Source organism: Salmo trutta, chromosome 17, assembly GCF_901001165.1.
Source record: "Salmo trutta chromosome 17, fSalTru1.1, whole genome shotgun sequence".
NCBI classification, from domain to species: domain Eukaryota; kingdom Metazoa; phylum Chordata; class Actinopteri; order Salmoniformes; family Salmonidae; genus Salmo; species Salmo trutta.
Genome location: NC_042973.1, coordinates 52,151,542 through 52,171,928, shown reverse-complemented (window position 1 = coordinate 52,171,928; position 20,387 = coordinate 52,151,542). Strand labels below are relative to the sequence as shown.

At 39.9% G+C, this 20,387-nt stretch overlaps 1 protein-coding gene and 1 long non-coding RNA gene across 4 annotated transcripts in view; one reads left to right on the top strand and one right to left on the bottom strand.

Annotated features, from left to right (window-relative positions):
* The window catches only part of LOC115152387 (uncharacterized), a 32,302-nt gene extending 15,474 nt beyond the window's left edge, over positions 1-16,828 (bottom strand). The window contains exons 1-10 of one of the 3 annotated variants that reach the window (XM_029697213.1): positions 16,286-16,828; positions 14,377-14,525; positions 13,973-14,068; positions 13,665-13,737; positions 4,911-5,002; positions 4,515-4,652; positions 4,038-4,171; positions 3,899-3,915; positions 3,637-3,736; positions 3,332-3,426 (exon numbers count right to left, since the gene is read on the bottom strand). In XM_029697213.1, coding sequence (XP_029553073.1) covers positions 3,332-3,426; positions 3,637-3,736; positions 3,899-3,915; positions 4,038-4,171; positions 4,515-4,652; positions 4,911-5,002; positions 13,665-13,737; positions 13,973-14,068; positions 14,377-14,525; positions 16,286-16,313 — 922 coding nt within the window. In that variant the 5' untranslated portion in view covers positions 16,314-16,828. The remainder of the gene's footprint in view (positions 1-3,331; positions 3,427-3,636; positions 3,737-3,898; positions 3,916-4,037; positions 4,172-4,514; positions 4,653-4,910; positions 5,003-13,664; positions 13,738-13,972; positions 14,069-14,376; positions 14,526-16,285) is intronic. The other 2 variants (XM_029697214.1, XM_029697216.1) reach the window with 2 other exon arrangements.
* LOC115152390 (uncharacterized) lies at positions 6,803-17,707 on the top strand. The gene is made up of 2 exons (XR_003867473.1): positions 6,803-6,866; positions 17,234-17,707. It is a non-coding gene; the product is annotated as an uncharacterized LOC115152390 (long non-coding RNA).
* Positions 17,708-20,387: the final 2,680 nt, after the last annotated feature.

Here is a 20,387-nt window from a genome sequence, read left to right as displayed (position 1 = left end):
GCGATCTGGATTTGGGTGAAGGAGAAGCTGGGGAGGCTCGGGCAAGTAGCTGTGGGGGGTGCGGAGCTGTTGGCCGGGGTTGGGGTAGCCAGGAGAAAAGCATGGCCAGCCGTAGAGAAATGCTTCTTGAAATTTTTGATTATCATGGATTTATCGGTGGTGACCGTGTCGCCTAGCCTCAGTGCTGTGGGCAGCTGGGAGGAGGTGATCTAGCTTCAGAGGTAAGCCAGCAGTGGGATGCAGGGTAATATGTTGCTGGCTTAAAGTTGAAGATTAATGACAAAACATTGATAACATACATATTGACATAGTTAAATAAATAAAAGTGTGTAAAAAAAAAATAGAAAGGATATTTCATGCTGAAACCTTCATATTAAACATCAATGGTATTCACTAAGATGATGGTTTATACACTGAACAAAAATATCAACGCAACAAGTAAAGTGTTTGTTTCATGAATTGAAATAAAATATCCCATAAATGTTCCATACGCACAAAAAGCTTATTTCTTTCAAATGTGGTGCACAAATTTGTTTACATCCCTGTAGTAAGCATTTCTCATTTGCCAAGATAATCCATCCACCTGACAGGTGTGGCATATCAAGAAGCTGATTAAACTGCATGATCATTACACAGGTGCACCTTGTGCTAGGGACAATAAAAGGCCACTTTAAGATGTGCAGTTTTGACACACAATACAATGCCACAGATGTCTCAAGTTGAGGGTGAGTACAATTGACATGCTGACTGCAGGAATGTCCACCATAGCTGCTGCCAGAGAATTGAATGTTCATTTCTCTAGTGTGTCGTTTTTGAGAATTTGGCAGTACGTCCAACCGGCCTAACAACCGCAGACCACATGTATGGCGTCATGTCGGCGAGCGGTTTGCTGATGTTAAAGTTGTGAAAAGAATGCCCCATGGTGGGGTTATGGTATGGGCAGGCATAAGCTACGGACAACAAACACAATTACATTTTATTGATGGTAATTTGAATGCACAGAGATACCGTGACGAAATCACTTTGTTTCAGCATGATAATGCACAGCCCCATGACGCAAGGATCTGTACACAATTCCTGGAAGCTGAAAATGTCCCAGTTCTTCCATGGCCTGTATACTCAGATATATCACCCATTGAACATGTTTGGGATGCTTTCGATCTAAACTTAGCAAAAAAAGAAACATCCCTTTTTCAGGACCCTGTCTTTCAAAGATAATTAATAAAAATCCAAATAACTTCACAGATCTTCATTGTAAAGGGTTTAAACACTGTTTCCCATGCTTGTTCAATGAACCATAAACAATTAATGAACATGCACCTGTGGAATGGTTGTTAAGACACTAACAGCTTACAGACGGTAGGCAATTAAGGTCAAGGTTATGAAAACGTAGGACACTAAAGAGGCCTTTCTACTGACTCTGAAAAACACCATAAGAAAGATGCCCAGGGTCCCTGCTCATCTGCGTGAACGTGCCTTAAGCATGCTGCAAGGAGGCATGAGGACTGCAGATGTGGCAGGGCAATAAATTGCAATGTCCGTACTGTGAGACACCTAAGACAGCGCTACAGGGAGACAGGACGGACAGCTGATCATCCTCGCAGTGGTAGACCACGTGTAACAACACCTGCAGAGGATTGGTACATCCGAACATCACACCTGTTGGACAGGTACAGGATGGCAACAACAACTACCCGAGTTACACCAGGAACGCAGAATTCCTCCATCAGTGCTCAGACTGTCCGCAATAGGCTGAGAGAGGCTGGACTGAGGGCTTGTAGGCCTGTTTTAAGGCAGATCCTCACCAGACATCACCGGCAATAACGTCGCCTTTGGGCACAAACCCACCGTCGCAGGACCAGACAGGACTGGCAAAAAGTGCTCTTCACTGACGAGTCGCGGTTTTGTCTCACCAGGGGTGATGGTCGGATTTGCGTTTATCATCGAAGGAATGAGCGTTACACCGAGGCCTGTACTCTGGAGCGGGATCCATTTGGAGGTGGAGGGTCCGTCATGGTCTGGGGCGGTGTGTCACAGCATCATCGGACTGAGCTTGTTGTCATTGCAGGTAATCTCAACGCTGTGCGTTACAGGGAAGACATCCTCCTCCCTCATGTGGTACCCTTCCTGCAGGCTCATCCTGACATGCCCCTCCAGCATGACAATGCCACCAGCCATACTGCTTGTTATGTGTGTGATTTCCTGCAAGACAGGAATGTCAGTGTTCTGCCATGGCCAGCGAAGAGCCCAGATCTCAATCCCATTGAGCACGTCTGGGACCTGTTGTATCAGAGGGTGAGGGCTAGGGCCATTCCCCCAGAAATGTCCGGGAACTTACAGGTGCCTTGGTGGAAGAGTGGGGTAACATCTCACAGCAAGAACTGGCAAATCTGGTGCAGTCCATGAGGAGGAGATGCTTAATGCAGCTGGTGGCCACACCAGATACTGACTGTTATTTTGATTTTGATCCCCCCTTGTTCAGGGACACATTATTCAATTTCTGTTAGTCACGTCTGTGGAACTTGTTCAGTTTATGTTTCAGTTGTTGAATCTTGTTATGTTCATACAAATATTTACACATGTTAAGTTTGCTGAAAATAAACGCAGTTGACAGTGAGAGGACGGTTCTTTTTTTGCGTGTTTCAGTTCCCGCCAATATCCAGCAATTTCACACAGCCATAAAAGAGGTGTGGGACAACATTCCACAAGCCACAATCAACAGCCTGATCAACTCTATGTGAAGGAGATGTCGCACTGCATGAGGCAAATGGTGGTCACACCAGACACTGACTGGTTTTCTGATCCACGTTCCTACCTTTTTGTAAGATATCTGTGACCAACAGATGCATGTCTGTATTCCCAGTCATGTGAAATCCCATAGATTAGGGCCTAATGAATTTATTTAATTTGACTGATTTCCTTATATGAACTGCAATTCAGTAAAATCTTTGAAATCGTTGCATGTAGCCTTTATATTTTTGTTCAGTATATTTAGGATAATGTTTTACAGCTTTGTCATTCCATTTATTTTTATCATCTTATTTCATATATTTTACATGTGATAAGGCCACACAGAGGGCCAGATTACAAACACCTGTGATAATCTGAAGTATCCAAAAGAGCCACTTGATGTCTTGTGATAAATAACATAAAATCTTTGAAAGATATGAAAATTCTGGTAGTTTTCAGTAATATACCCTCCCTTTGCAACCCTAGTCCTGGGAAAGTTTGTTTGTGGTGACACTGCTCAAGCAAAATGCTATCACAATGAAACTACTTTTGAGTGGCCTACATTTACATTTGTAAACATATGTAACACATGTAAACGTACCTTCACCGACGAAGCAGGTTTCAAATATAGCCTTTGGTAATTTCTGCCTCAGATCTGACATTTTAATGGCTCCGTCAACTGCCATTACTGTTGGACTGAAATCAAACAAAATGACATTCTCAGGTTATGTTACATGAAAACAGGTAGTTAAACGTTTTTTGTTTTGTTTCCTACTGTCTTGCTATGGTGTGCTAAACACGACCCACATCAAGTAAATTGGAGAGATATTTACAAGATACTGTATTTATAAGTCATAGCATAGGGAGAGAGAGTGCACCTTCACACTAGGGTTGCATTGAACTTACAGTTTAGCTGGAATCAGGGGTCCAGTGCTAGACTTCAGACCCACATGGTAGACCTGGGAGCTGATTTGGAGCTGACCCCTCCAGGGGTAGTAGTGAAACACTGTAATAATATTTACATTTTAGCAGACAATGTTATCCAGAGCAACTTAATGCATTCAGTTAAAGTAGGAATGTACTGTACTGTAGTAGTAATGATAAGCCATTGAACGGCACCATAACATTATCCAAAAGCACCTTTGTAACAGTTTGATTCATTACTCACCTGTTTTTTCTTCCTCACTGCAAAAGAGAAGAAAAAACAAATCAATAATTTTGTACGTTTTAGAAGATGTTCCTTTTCATCAAATATTTTCTATGAATCTGGAAACATTAAAAACCCCATGAGAAAGAGGGAAATGTACCTTTTCTCTTGGTCCTCTGATGCAGGTGTCTTGGTATCCCAATAGGAAAAAGCCACTATAGCGAATGGGCAGACATGGCTGGGAGGCTGGACTGTCGAGTCAGCCCCTCCACCAGGCAGCTCATACATGTAGTACTGCAAAGACCAACACAAATCTCTTCAGCTTTGCTATTGTATTGTATTTATCACTACTGTATCTACAGGTCTATTTCATAAACTTTTCTAAATGCCTGGAGCAAAAACACGAATAAATTATAACTTTTTGTGCATTAGAGGTAGCTTACTAGATTCATTTCCGTTTTATTGCTTTGACACACAGAGTGCACATTTGACAATTGAAGGCAACAGAACCCGAAACCCAGCAGGCAAAGCTGGTTGAAATGACGTCATTACAACGTTTTTTTTTTCCTACTGGAAAAGTACACAGTGTGACATGGATGGATGAACGTCAGAGGGATGATGGATGGAGGAATCTCACCTGTGTTCTCTCAAAGGCCAGGAAGGAGCTGGTGTTGGCTGACACAGCACTGAGCTGCTCTGATACATGACAGTCAAACCCATTAGAGGGAGAGGTGTAGTTCACCGTGTAGTTCTCTGTCACATCTCTCACTCTGCCCTGTAGAACCCCACAAAAAGGGAGAGAATTAAATGACAAGCCCTTTCAACAAACAAATCAATCAAATGCATTTATGAAGCCCTTTTTACATCTGCAGTCGTCACAAAGAGCTTTGCAGTAACTCGACCTAAAGCCCAAAGAGCAAGCAGAAGCAGGGGGCAAGGAAAAACTCCTTAGAAGGAAAAAAAAACCTAGAGGAACATTCAACAGTGAAGTTACACATAGCAACGCCTCTGTGGCTCATAACTATGTAAATACCTTGGTGAGTCTGATGATGGCGATGTATCCAGACTTCCCGTGGTACCAGCGGTTTAGGTCCAGGCAGTCTGAGTACTTGGACACGTACACACCTGAGTTAACAAGAAAGTTCACATTCTTGACAAGTCTGTTCCCACAGCAAGAACATGGGGCGGTGAGTGTGCCAGCACCCTCCTCTCTGATAAAACCAAAACAACAATATTCAGTGCAGAATAAGGCGTGAGGATCTTGAAAGATGTTAGCTGAACTAAATATTTGTAGTACAAGGAATACAAATATATGTAGGTTTAATTACATTGAAATATTTAATTTGAGAAGTGGGAATATAGATACTATAATAAAAATGTTATTGAATAAATGCATCACACAGTCAAGGGGTTTTTGGTTTATTTCTAAGTGTGAATATGTTATTTGTGCTCATTTTCCCAATGGCCAATCATGACAGCCCAGGGAACTAAAGCCACACCCTAAAATACGTTTTTTTTAGACACCTGATCTGACATAAAAGTCCTTAGTACGTCCTTTGTATCACAGTACCAAGGCACACCCAGTCAAGCCTAACCCAAAACAATTAGCAATATCCTCCAGTGAGGAAGTTCCAAAGCCTTTCAGCGAGTTGTCTGAAGACATGTCAAAGATATTTTCAATGCGTAGGAGGACTTTCTATACTTTGGCGCCAACTGCCAAGCCCACCACAGCCTGTGTTCCCTTTCTAAAACAATGAAGTGAGGACTTTGGAAGAGGCTGTGAAACTTAACACTGGTTTTCAGGTTAACTGGGATGGCAGGTAGCCTAGTGGTTAGAGCATTGAGCTAGTAACAATAAAGGTTGCTAGATCAAATACCTGAGCTAACAAGGTAAAAATCTGTTGTTCTGCCCCTGAACAAGGCAGTGAACCCACTGTTCCTAGGCCGTCATTGTAATAAGAATTTGTTTTTAACAGACTTGCCTAGTCAACACTGCATAATGTAACAGGTGGTTTGGCAGAATTGGCACCACACTCACATGATGATGTTGTGTTGGCCCCCTAAGCTAATGCTCAGGCTTTTTCTCAGTAGGCTAACACAGTCTTGCAGCATACAGGTACATGCTATGGATATGTGGTTAGATATTTTCCTTAGTCTGAGCAGAGAAGGCTGTGCCATGTCAATTTCTCTATAGTGAAGGGAGGAGGTTCACATGGGCGAAACAGAAAAAAATAGATTAAGCACATTCAAGCAGTGACAAGTGATGAAACCATACAGGAATGAAAAGGGCTTACAAAAGACCGCTTGTACTTGCACTGAAAAAAATAGGCTTCAACTCTTTTTGTAAAAAGTTGCCTAAGATCTCTAAACAGTTCTCTAGTTTTTTTGTTTTTTTTTAACAGATCTTCTATGGCGATGTCGTACACATTTAGAATTGTTAACTTTTGAAAGTGCAAAACAACACACAAGGAATTTGACCACTGTTTCCTTCCTCCATAACTACGGCAGTTCTCAATCCGGTCCTAGTAGATATACAGCTAGCAGACTTTGTTCTGCCGTAGACACTCTTACATCACCCTCCCCCGAACTGCTAGGGACTGCCTCCGCACCTTGAATTCTATTCAGGAATGCATTTATGAAACTCCAAACAAAGTTAGATATGTACTGTATGTTTGAAGCTAAACTCTCATAACAGTACTAACATTCTGCTGATAAAAGTAGAATCATTCCAATGAGTTAGAATCATATCGAATTTCTACACCGTTCAAACATTTTTACTGTATGCCTAAGTATAGGCTAACGCTACTCACTGCCTCAGCAAACTTTACTAGAGTTAAGGTTCACTGGTCTCTCCCCTCTTTTCCACTCTACTTCCACTTTCTCTTTCCAGTCAAAGCATTCATATCATATGTCTGTGAAGCACAGTTTCACTTTCAAAAGCAGAGGGACACTTGAGAAAACATGCACTGAAAAGTCAACCAGCAGCTTGGTAAGAAAACTGCTTTCAATCTCATTACTTATGTTATGAAGTGTATTTAGCCATATACTGCACACTCACGGATAGCATAGTATAGCATTTAGTGTAGCATTTAGTGTGTGAGCAAGTTGCCTCTCTATAGGCCTAGCTAGCCAAACAGAGCATGTCCATTATACAAGCTTAGAACTGTTCCTTTGTTTAGTTGAGGCCTTGTGGATGACAGCATGAAGAGTTTTCATTAATAGTCAAACTACACATTTTTCTCTTATCCCCTTGTTGACCTAGTGTATTTAACTTCCGCGCTGCGAACCATTTAGTCATTTCCACTTGGTACTTTGCCAACACAAAGCCAGGAAATGGGTTTTGGTTTAGCGTCTTGTCTGACCATTGGGCACAAACTGGTTGAATCAACGTTCTTTCAACATAATGTGACGTGGAATCTACATGGAAAATACATTGGATGAAAAAAATCACTACGTAAATTGTTGTTTTGAGGGTGACATTTCAAACACAGGATTACGTGATCATGGTTTTAAAAAACAAAACATATACACACACCTTGTATAAAATATGTTGAATTTGTACCGTTGAAATAACGTCAGATCTCCAACGTTATATCCACTATCAGAAAAAAAACTATAGGATGAGCAGCACCTCCTACTGGAGAACCAATCAATCTACAGTTATCCATTTGGTCCCCCACCCAAGGTTTTAATGATGCCCAGCCCTGCTTAGCTTTGATATTTGTCACTGACTACTACCAATATGCTATCATGAGAATCAACGTTGAAATCTCTTAATAACTATATAGATTCACCGTTGATATCAAAGTCATTCCAAAACATAGGTTTAACAGAGCAAATTAAATGTACCCATACTTTATAAGTCATATAGCCTAGTGGTTAGAGTGTTGGATTAGTAACCGAAAGGATGCAAGATTGAATCCCCGAGCTGACAAGGTAAAAATCTGTCGTTCTGCCCCTGAACAAGGCAGTTAACCCACTGTTCCTAGGCCGTCATTGAAAATAAGAATTTGTTCTTAACTGACTAGCCTAGTAAAATTTAAATAAAAAAATATCATCAACAATACTATTTAGGCCTATATAGCATTTGCGAAATCATCAACATCTATTGTTTTAAAGGTCCCCGCCAGAGGGCAATGCCTCCCCTATTTCAATGTAATTCCTGTCCCAGAGCGGAAATTCTCGTTTAGGTTCCACCTCTGAAGAATGACAAAGGCTGCTAATACATATCCGCGAGTTAGGGGTGGGAACATTGTGGTGATTTCCACGTGGAGTGGAAAAATAACAACAAGTAGAGGCACAGACAGCAGTCGGCGTAGCTAGCTAGAATGCTATCCTTATCTAGCTAGTTAATATTATCTGTTGTTGCTGAGTTTTTTTTTACTATACTGTATTCAAAAGATTAGCCAGCTGGCTAGGCTATGGCTGGTTCTGGATTTCTCATAACAAGCATTTAGGGAAAGCTTTGCCACAGATGGATAGGGGAAGCCAGTATCTCTGACTTTGCCATGTATTGTTATCTCCAAAGTTTTGTCATCTTCCATAAATTGCATCCACGAATCCGCCATAGAAATACAAAGAATAAGATTAATCTCCGGTATTATCGATTGCCAAACAATTGAACGGTTTCGACCAGTTTTTCTACATTGTAATGGACACGGTGCAACCTTTGGTATGCTACTAGCAGTCTATTCAGCTGCAGTACAGTAATGTCAAGTCAGGCCATGCTCATGCCATGGTTCACAAAGCTAGAAGAAGTGAAATGATAGACTACAATGACCTTGCCCATGATGCACACCACAAATGATACACTACATCACCAAAAGTATGTGGACGCCTGCTCGTCGAAAATATCATTCCAAAATCATGGGCATTAATGTGGAGTTGGTCCCCCTTTTGCTGCAATAATAGCCCCCACTCTTCTGGGAAGGTTTTGCAGCGGAGACTTGCTTCCAGTCAGCCACAAGAGCATTAGTGAGGTCAGGCACTGATGTTGTGCGATTATGCCTGGCTTGCAGTCGGCGTTCCAATTCATCCCAAAATATTGGAAGAACAGAAGAGTCTACAATGTCATTGTATGCTGTAGCGTTAAGATTTCCCTTCACTGGAGCTAAGTGGCCTAGCCCGAACAATGAAAAACATCCCCAGACTATTATTCCTCCTCCACCAAACTTTACAGTTGGCATTAGAAGAGTCTAGAATGTTATTGTATGCTGTAGCATTACGATTTCCCTTCACTGGAGCTAAGGGGCCTAGCCCGAAAAATGAAAAACATCCCCAGACCATTATTCCTCCTCCACCAAACTTTACAGTTGGCATTATGCATTGGGGCAGGTAACGTTCTCCTGACATTCGCCAAACCCAGATTCGTCTGTCGGACTGCCAAATGGTGAAGCGTGATTCATCACTCCAGACAATGCATTTCCAATGCTCCAGAGTCCAATGGCAGCAAGCTTTACAACACTGCAGCCGACGCTTGGCATTGCACATGGTGAGCTTAGGGTTGTGTGAGGCTGAAGCTTCATTTCATGAAGCTCCTGATGAACAGTTCTTGTGCTGATGTTGCTTCCAGAGGCAGTTTGGAACTCGGTAGTGAGTGTTGCAACCAAGGACAGAAGATTTTTACGTGCTATGGGCTTCAGCACTCGACGGTCCCGTTCTGTGAGCTTGTGTGGCCTACCACTTCGCGGCTGAGCCATTGTTGCTCCTAGACATTGCCACTTCACAATAACAGCACTTACAGTTGACCGGGGCAGCTCTAGGAGGGCAGAAATATAATGAACTGACTTGTTGGAAACGTGGCATCCTATGACAGTGCCACGTTGAAAGTCACTGAGCTCTTCAGTAAGGCCATTCTACTGCCAATGTTTGTCTATGGAGATTGCATGGCTGTGTGCTTGATTTGATACACCTGTTAGAAACGGGTATGGCTGAAATAGCCGAATCAACTAATTTGAAGGGGTGGCCACATACTTTTGTATATATAGTGTGTATGTAACAACATCCTGAGGGCATCGAACACATCAATACAAATGTGAAAACAACACAACAAAATAGATAAACAAGTTTGTGTAATTTTCTTTTGTGGGTGCCTTTTCAACATAGGATAGACACCAATCAAAGCAGCATGGTCAAAACCATTCATCTTGGGGGGAGCGTGGTTCCAAAATGCAGTCATGTCACACACAATTTAATCATTTATAAAATTATCTTTGTTTTATACAGACTAGCTAAATAATAAGTGAAAGTTGCCAAATTATCTAAAGGATTATGATAATTTGCTGGTAAAAAAGTGGAGCTCAGGCAGCCAAGTGTAGGCTACGGCGAAAAGTTGTTTGGCTCAGTTGCGAGGAAGAACTTCGCATGTGTTTCTGATTAATAAACAATGCCATGCATTGTGGTGGTAACATTCAAATAAAACCCAGACCCGAAAAGAAACGTAGACTGAAAGGTACTAGCACGTCATCTCATAAGGGAAACACATGGCAGTAACACGGAAAATATCTGAAGTTACAACTTTGGTTTTCCCACTTCAAGCCCAAATATAGCATACCTTGACTAAAACGATGACTTGTTGACGTAAAGCGTTGTGCAACATCATGTGTAAGCTATGGGCATCATCTTTCAGCTAAAAAGAAATGCATTTCCGCTCTTGTGAGCATTTAAATACAACCCAGGGTTCAACTAAAAATACACAATACATACAGTTGAATTCGGAAGTTTACATACACTTAGGTTGGAGTCATTAAAACTAGTTCTTCAACCACTCCACACATTTCTTGTTAACAAACTATAGTTTTGGCAAGTCGGTTAGGATATCTATTTTGTGCATGACAAGTAATTTTTCCAACAATTGTTTACAGACAGATTATTTCACTTATAATTCACTGTATCACAATTCCAGTGGGTCAGAAGTTTACATAAACTAAGTTGACTGTGCCTTTAAACAGCTTGGAAAATTCCAGAAAATGATGTCATGGCTTTAGAAGCTTCTGATAGGCTAATTGACATCATTTGAGTCAATTGGAGGTGTACCTGTGGATGTATTTCAAGGCCTACCTTCAAACTCATTGCTTGACATCATGGGAAAATCAAAAGAAATCATCCAAGACCTCATAAAAAAAATTGTAGACCTCCAGAAGTCTGGTTCATTCTTGGGAGCAATTTCCAAATGCCTGAAGGTACCACGTTCATCTGTACAAACAATAGTACGCAAGTATAAACACCATGGGACCACGCAGCCATCATACTGCTCAGGAAGTCTCCTAGAGATGAACGTACTTTGGTGCAAAAAGTGCAAATCAATCCCAGAATAACAGCAAAGGACCTTGTGAAGATGCTTGAGGAAACAGGTAAAAAAAGTATCTATATCCACAGCAAAATGAGTCCTATATCGACATAATCTGAAAGGTCGCTCAGCAAGGAAGAAGCCACTGCTCCAAAACCGCCATAAAAAAGCCAGACTACGGTTTGCAACTGCACATGGGGAAAAAGATCATACTTTTTGGAGAAATGTCCTCTGGTCTGATGAAACAAAAATAGAACTGTTTGGCCATAATGAACATCGTTATGTTTGGAGGAAAAAGGGGGAGGCTTGCAAGCCAAAGAACACCATCCCAAACGTGAAGCACGGGGGTGGCAGCATCATGTTGTGGGGGTGCTTTGCTAAAGGAGGGACTGGTGCACTTCACAAAATAGATGGCACCATGAGGGAGGAAAATGATGTGGATATATTGAAGCAACATCTCAAGACATCAGTCAGGAAGTTGAAGCTTGGTCGCAAATGGGTCTTCCAAATGGACAATGACCCCAAGCATACTTCCAAAGTATTGGAGATGCCATCACAAAGCCCTGACCTCAATCCTATCGAAAATTTGTGGGCAGAACTGAAAAAGCGTGTGCGAGCAAGGAGGCCTACAAACCTGACTCAGTTACACCAGCTCTGTCAAGAGGAATGGGCCAAAATTCACCTAACTTATGGTGGTAAGCTTGTGGAAGGCTACCCGAAACGTTTGACCCAAGTTAAAAAATGTAAAGGCAATGCTACCAAATACTGATTGAGTGTATGTAAACTTCTGACCCACTGGGAATGTGATGAAAGAAATAAAAGCTGAAATAAATAATAATAATAATAATTTACTAGGATTAAATGTCAGGAATTGTGAAAAACTGAGTTTAAATGTATTTGGCTAAGGTGTACGTAGACCTCCGACTTCAACTGTATATAGGCCTAGGGTTGTAAACTTTGGTTCAAATGTAATCTTCAAGTTAATAATTAATGTTGTATTCACGTCTCCATCTCAACCAAAAATGTAAGTTAAATAATAGGAATAAATCAAATCAAACTTTCAGGAGTATTTTAAATAAAGTTTGATTTGATTTAGTTCTATTCCTTACCTTTGATTTTTGGTGGAGATGAAGAGGTGATTCCGACATATCAATTATTAATTTATAGACAAACTGGATATTGAATTGTGGTTGGTTGTCAATGCAACCAAATATATTTTGAAGGAGATGTATCTTCTGCTTGGATAGTTCTATTTGTGCCACTGACTTAGTCTGGCTTTAATTCCAGTTTGTCTACAAATAAATAAGTGACATGTTGAATTCACGTCTCCATCTCAACCAAAAATCGAAGTTAAAGAATATGCCTAAATCAAATCAAACTTTAAATGCACTTTTTAAATAGGATTTAGTCCTTATCTTTAACTTCGATTTTTGGTTGTGATGGAGACGTGAATCTAACGTATACATTTTGTATTTGTAGACAAACTGGAAATAAAGCCAGACTAAGTCAGTGACACAAAAGATAAATCTCCTTCAAATGTTGATATTTGGTTGCGTTGACAACTAAACACAATTCAATATCACTTTTGCAATACAGTAAATAGCCTAATAACTTTCAAGTTATCAAATTATATGCTGGATTCACTTCTACAAATAAAAGTTAAAGAATAGGATTTAGCCAGTGGCTCAGATGAAACTATCCAAGCATTAGATAAATATTGATATTTGGCTGGTTGTTAACCAAACACAATTCAATATTACTTTTGTAATACAGTAAATAGCCAAAAGTTAAGACTGTCTTACAAACTAATGTAACAGTATTTATTCAACCTTAAAGTAACACATCCATGGCCACATATTGAGGTTACGTTTACTATGTCTTCTTATGTAATCATAGAAATCATGCATGTTCAACATGCATAATGTACCCATGTACCCTTCTATGACAAGAAACTAACTTCAACAGAAACATAACAATGAGGTTGATTATTATTTACATTCAAAACTAGATTCAACTAGTGTAAGAGACACACAAAGGTCGCAGGTCTGTAAAAATCTTCACAATTGCTATAATAATCTGCGCACTCTTAAAAAGCTTTGATCACTTGCACTTTTAATGTAATCTCTGCAATCCAGGTCATTTGGTTGTGCTACTAGATGAAGCACAGTAATAATACATTAAGTTGTTGTATAAATACAAAATGTCGGACATTGTATTCCTATTTAAACTTTGTTGCTTTTAAATGGTTGAAAGCAGTGATAACACATTTAGATGACATTGTTTTTCCATTGGAATTTGGTTGTACTTTTAAATGGTTGAAAGCATAGTGATAAAATATCGGGAATTCAGTGGGTGAATAAAGGTTTAAATGTCATTGATCAACGTCTCAACCAAATATGACCCAAATTTCCACGTTGAAATGATCTGGTGTGCCCAGTGGATGATATCTCGTTTTCTATGGCGGAGGAGTTATAAAACAACATAGCGGAGCTCATTTACCCTTTGAAGGATCTCCAAGCGTTGAGCATGTACTGTGACCAGGGAGTACACCAGTTTCTCCCAGTTTATTTGCCTTTAAAATAGAAAATAGTGATTAGTAGTGATCAGTAACTTCGCTTGGGATGTTTTGAGGTAGTTTTCTATGACAAGAAATTACAGATATGGGCTTCTCTATACAAAAGGGGAATCAGTGTGTGACTTTCTTTCCTTTTTTATCAGAAATATTCATGTAGATATGGTTATAATTGTGTTTAGAGTGATATTATTCTGGTCTTCACTGATATTCTTTTCTTATTTCTTATTTTCACCTTATTTTTGTCGTCAAACAGTAAGAACCCATAGGACTCCTCCAGTTCTTCCTCTGAGTATCCCATGCCTCTCCTTTCCGTTCGGAAGGCCTCATACTGTCCAACAACAAGAAAGAGGTCATTCTTTATGTCGCATGCGACCAACATCTTGCTAGCAAAAGTCAAAGGATTTTATGTAAACATGTACTTAACTGACTGAACAGCACAATAAATACTAAGTATTACAGATAGTGTGTACTATCAAATAAAACACATTTACTATCATGTAAAAGTACAATCATGTATTATCAAGTATTACAAAGATATTATCATGTAATAACTGAACTCTCTGGTCAGAGGGGGGGCAGCGCACTGAGGGGTAGGCAGGTGGATTGAAAAGTTACCAAGTCGTCAAATATACTGACCCGTTCTTGCAGGGTGGTATTCTTTATCAAGAAAGCAGCGTTGTATCTGAAAGACTGCTTAGACTCCTCATACATGTACATGTTCTGCAGTGGAGGCAGAATACTGTTGTCGAAGGGCTCAGAACCTGGTAGTACAGGTAACAAAACACCTGGTGGTTGGAACAGGATGAAGATTAAAAAGTGACTTTACCGCAGGGTTGTAAATTGTTATGTTTTGTACCAACAGTTGCCATGCATTTGTAACTACCATATTGATATATTATATAATTGTTTCTATTATATTCTAGTCTATTCTATACTAGGTGCCTTGCATTGGTAACTACCATATATATATATATATATATATGATAGTATTTTCTATTACATTCTATTCTAGGTGTCACGCATTTGTAACAACCATACTGATTCTATTCAGTTTTCAAATCTATTCTAGGTGTCATGCATCTGTAATAACCATACTGATTCGATTTAGTTTTCAATTATATTCTAGTTGTCATGCATTTGTAACAACCATATTGATTATATTCAGTCTTCAATTCTATTCTAGGTGTCTTGCATTTGTGACAACCATTTTCATTCTATTCTATATATTCTATTTTGAGTTAGGCGTAAATACTGGTGAGCATGTTGTTAAAAGAACAATATACAAGTATGTAAATGAGTGGATTTGGCTATTTCAGCCAAACCCGTTGCTGACAGGTGTATAAAATCGAGCACACAGCCATGCAATCTCCATAGACAAACATTGGCAGTAGAATGGCCTTGCTGAAGAGCTCAGTGACTTTCAACATGTCACCTTCATTGGTGCCACCTTTCCAACAAGTCAGTTTGTCAGATTTCTGCCCAGCTAGAGCTGCACCAGTCAACTATAAGTGCTGTTATTGTGAAGTGGAAACGTCTAGGAGTAACAACGGCTCAGCCGCGAAGTGGTAGACCACACAAGCTCACAGAATGGGTCTGGTAATTGCTGAAGCGTGTAGCATGTACAGAGTTCCAAACTGCCTCTGGATACAACGTCAGCACATTAACTGTTTGTCGGGAACTTCATGAAATGGGTTTCCATGACCTAGCGGCCGCACACAAGCCTAAGATCATGATGCCCCCGTGCACAAAGCGAGGTCTATACACAAATGGTTTGTTGAGATCGTTACAAAAAAAAAACACACAAAAAAAATACAAAATTAAATACAAAAAATTTAAAATTAAAAAATGCATGAAATTAAATGTATGCATTCACTACTGTAAGTCGCTCTGGATAAGAGCGTCTGCTGAATGACTAAAATGTAAAAATCATTGTGGAAGAACTTGACTGGCCTGCACAGAGCCCTGAACTCAACCCCATTGAACTTTGGGATGAATTGGAATGCCGACTGTGAGCCAGGCCTAATCGCCCAACATCAGTGCCCGACCTCACTAATGCTCTTGTGGCTGAATGGAAGCAAGTCCCCACAGCAATGTTCCAACACCTAGTGGAAAGCCATCCCAGAAGAGTGGAGGGTGTTATAGCAGCAAAGGGGGGGACCAACTCCATATTAATGCCTATGATTTTGGAACGAGATGTTCGACGCGCAGGTGTCCACATACCTTTGCTCATGTAGTGTATTTATGCCAAAAATAGTGTTTTACCTATGGAACTGCATTATCTGAAGTGCTAGCTAGTGTCTCGCCCATGTGTACGCATTTTCTAGCTGCTTACGAATTCTAACGACAGTGAAGTTAGACCAGTAACCTATGCACACGTGACAAAATACAGTAAACACTGTAACACTCATAAATAGACCTAAAACCCAATGATGTATGACTACAACCAATTCTCGAAATAGTCAAATGTAAATCATGAATAGCTATCATATAAAAGTGTTAGAAGAGTGATAACGAATTATGGTTGACCAAAAACTCTATTCGTCACCTCTTGCGGCACCATTCTCGATTTCCATGGTTGAAAAAAAACGTATGAAATCAGTTTGTGCCTTTTTCTCTTCTTGACATTCGCAGACCACCTCCGTCTTCCATTGACATTCCGATACTTTTAATTTGTCTATTACGAGAAAAATGTAGCCAATCCATAAGAATTATTTGGCGAAGTCGTTGTGCCAAAGGCAAGTTTCCACATACGTTGCAACCAGGAAGAAGTACGAAAAAGAAAAAACGTCGCGATTAGAACACACTTCGATATTTTGTGAATTTTTCTGACACTATACTCAGATATTTGTCACAAATAGCATATATATAGATATAGTCACCGAGTAATGTAACATTAACTCAACGTAAAGTTGTGCTTCCAAAAAAGAAACAGAAACTTATGTCACCCCGCATCCATTTTGAGACTGATTTTGCTTTCTTGTCTCCACTCCGCTAGTAGACGCAGTTGAGTAGATGCTTGAGCTTTTGAACATCAAGCACAAACTGAAAACTGTCCATGAATGGATACATTATGTCCATTAAAATATTTTATGGTGTGGCAAACATATGCTGTACTAGGCATTTAGAGCAGACTGTCATTTACAGTAGGCCTGCATTTTATACCGACATTTTACAAATAGGAAAATGAGTTAGAAAAGTTCCACTTCTTCACTGAATATATCTCATCTATGTGGCGTTATACATGTCTACACCTCGATTGTAAAACGTAACATTCATCTAACTGAAAAGGCAATGCCGCAATAGAGTGATTATTAGAAGACTCGAACTGCTAATGCAACGAGAACCGGAAGTGACGAATGCTAAAGGGGAGGAGAGTGGACGGTTGAAAGTGGAAACTTCCGCTCAGTCTTTGGAAGGCTGCGTGCATTCCAAACCCTTAAAAGGCACACTCTATCCCCTCAGCCCTCAAAGTCTGACGAGTATACACTTGCAGGGCGAGGGAGGAACATTGACGGCAGTACCCCTCTATGCGATGCATGTTGGACCGTGAGCCTGGAGTGTGTGAAACTGCTCGTACAGCATGGGGCTACGGTCAACCCTCCATTGTTTACCTTCTCATCCATCCCCGAGGCCTGCGTGGGAGGTCCATTTTGGTTTTGATTACAACAATGTTCATGTTGTGGGAGAGGAGGGCAGCTGTCTTGGGCACCACACACTGTATAAAGACAGACACACTCTGAGGATTTGTTGTTTACTCCCCTTTGTTAACCAAGTGTCTTAAACTATGACTGGCGTTTTTGTGTGTGTGTGTGTGTTACAGGTAACTCTTGAGTGTGTTCAGGTCATGATAGATGTAGGAGCTCTGATGGAGGCCCATGACTGCCACTTTGTAGCAGCCTCCCAAATATATACATAGTAAAATAAATGTGTGTAAAAAAATAAAGGATATTTCATGCTGAAACGCTCATTAAAAAATGGTATTCACTAAGTTGCTGGTTTATATTTAGGATAATGTTTTACAGATTTGTCATTCTATTTGTTATTTTAAAATAATCTTATTTAATTATTTCATATATATTTTACATGTATTAAGGCAACAGGGACAGAGAATTAGACACCTGTACCAAAAAGGGCCACTAGATGTCTTGTGATAGATTACATAAAATCCTTGAAAGATATGAAAATTCTGGAAGTTTACTGGTAAACTTCAAAAGTTTCCAGTGATATACCCTCCCTTTGCAACCATTCTGTCTCGTCCAACCTGAATTCTTAAATCTTCTAGCTAAGCTTTTAGGATTGTGTAAATAATACAAGTAATTTATTTGATTTGTGTAAATTCCATTAATACTGTATATGTATGTGGCCAAATGCAAGACTATTAAGTTTATAAGTGTGAAATTGTCTTCTTCTGCATGGTCTCTGCATGATTGGAGTGTTGAAAATGTGGGTGTTACGGGTGTCAAGTACATCCCTTCAAATGAATATCTGCAGGTTATCATATTCAATCATGTTATTACGTTTTACCCTTCAATTGTTTTGCTTTACTGAAGGTACATTTTAAATAATATGTTAAAGGTTGAAAAAGAAAAAGTGCCATATTCAGTACTTTTTGAGGACGAGAAATTCAAAACTATGACAAACTGTCACACGAAACGCTCTGTTTGAGAAGAATGAGGAAGGAACGTCTTGTCTGATGGTACGGATGTGGCCATGGAAGTAGGGGCTTACCATGGTTAGAACAGTTGCACAAGTAAGCATGGTTTAAAGGTCACTGTCAGCGTCCGAGCATGCTGATACACACAGACCAGAGTACTTCCTCTTTCTTCACATTAGATGACTTCTGTTCCCTCTGCACCAGTGACAGCTGTGACGCATGCACAAACACAGAACATGTGCGATTGTTTATACTGATCTAAAACGATGCATGGATATATCTTTTGTTTGTCTCTATTATATTCAGAAGCTGAGCTAAGGTGTCAAAGAAATTGGACTTTGCTTGGGAAGTAAACTCATACAATGTGTGACTGTCGCGATCAATTGATCTATTCATTTTCTGTAAAAGAGAATATGTATAATTAAATTGAGTGTTCATTATACATTTTCATAATAAAACATTTGGTAGTGGAATTGGGGAAATCGGGTCTAGACTTTAATATCCATTATTATTTTTTATCATTTTCATTAAATAGCCTACCTAAAATATGTAATGAGTCTTATTAAACTATGTAGAATTGCAGGATATTAGCTGAAAAACAACAATTTTCTTAGGTACAGTAGCAGTCAAAAGGTTGGACACACCTTTTTCAATAGTTTTTATTTAGTTTTACTATTTTCTACATTGTAGAATAGTACTAAAGACATCAAAACTATGAAATAACACACATGGAATCAGGTAGTAACCAAAAAAACACATAAAAATATATTTTAGATCCTTCAACGTAGGCACCCTTTGCTTTGATGACAGCTTTGCACACTCCTCGCATTCTCTCAACCAGATTCACCTGGAATGCTTTTCCAACAGTCTTGAAGGAGTTCCCACATATGCTGAGCCCTTGTTGGCTGCTTTTCCTTCACTCTGCGGTCCATCTCATCCCAAACCATCTCAATTGGGTTGAGATCGGGTGATTGTGCAGGCCAGGCCATCTGATGCAGCACTTCATCACTCTCCTTATTGGTCAACTAGCCCTTACACAGCCTGGAGGTGTGTTGGGTCATTGTCCCATTGAAAAACAAATGACAGTTCCAATAATAACGCAAACCAGATGGGATGGCATATCACTGCACAATGCTGTGGTAGCCATGCTGGTTAAGTGTGCCTTGAATTTTAAATAAATCACTGACAGTGTCACCAGCAAAGCACCATCACACCTCCTCCATGCTTCACAGTGGGAACCACACATGTGGAGATCATCCATTGATCTACTCTGCATCTCACAAAGACACAGCGGTTGGAACCAAAAATCTCACATTTGGACTCATCAGACCAAAGGACAGATTTCCACCAGTCTAATGTCCATTGCTCGTGTTTCTTGGCCCAAGCAAGTCTCTTATTATTATTGGTGTCCTTTAGTAGTGGTTTCTTTGCAACAATTTGACCATGAAGCCGTGATTCACGCAGTCTCCTCTGAACAGTTGATGTTGAGATGTGTCTGTTACTTGACCGCTGTGAAGCATTTATTTGGGCTGCAATTTGGTTGGAATTGAGAGAGGCGATTGACAGGTCTAAAGGCTAGTCAGGTTCTGTGTATTCAAATGATTTATTTTAAACTTACATAATTCCATAGTTCATTTTTGTCAGGGACCATGTATACGGAACAAAAATATAAACGGAACATGCAAAGTGTTGGTCCCATGTTTCATGAGCTGAAATAAAAGATTCAAGACATTTTTAATACGCACAAAAAGCTTATTTCTCTCAAAGTTTGTGCACAAATTTGATTACATCCCTGTTAGTGAGCATGTCTCCAAGATGATATGCCACACCTGTCAGGTGGATGGATTAAGAAGCTGATTAAACACTTTGATCATTACACAGGTGCGCCTTGTGCTAGAGACAATAAAATGCCACTCTAAAATGTGCAGTTTTGTCACACAACTCAATGCCACAGATGTCTCAAGTTTTGAGGGAGTGTGCAATTGGTATGCTG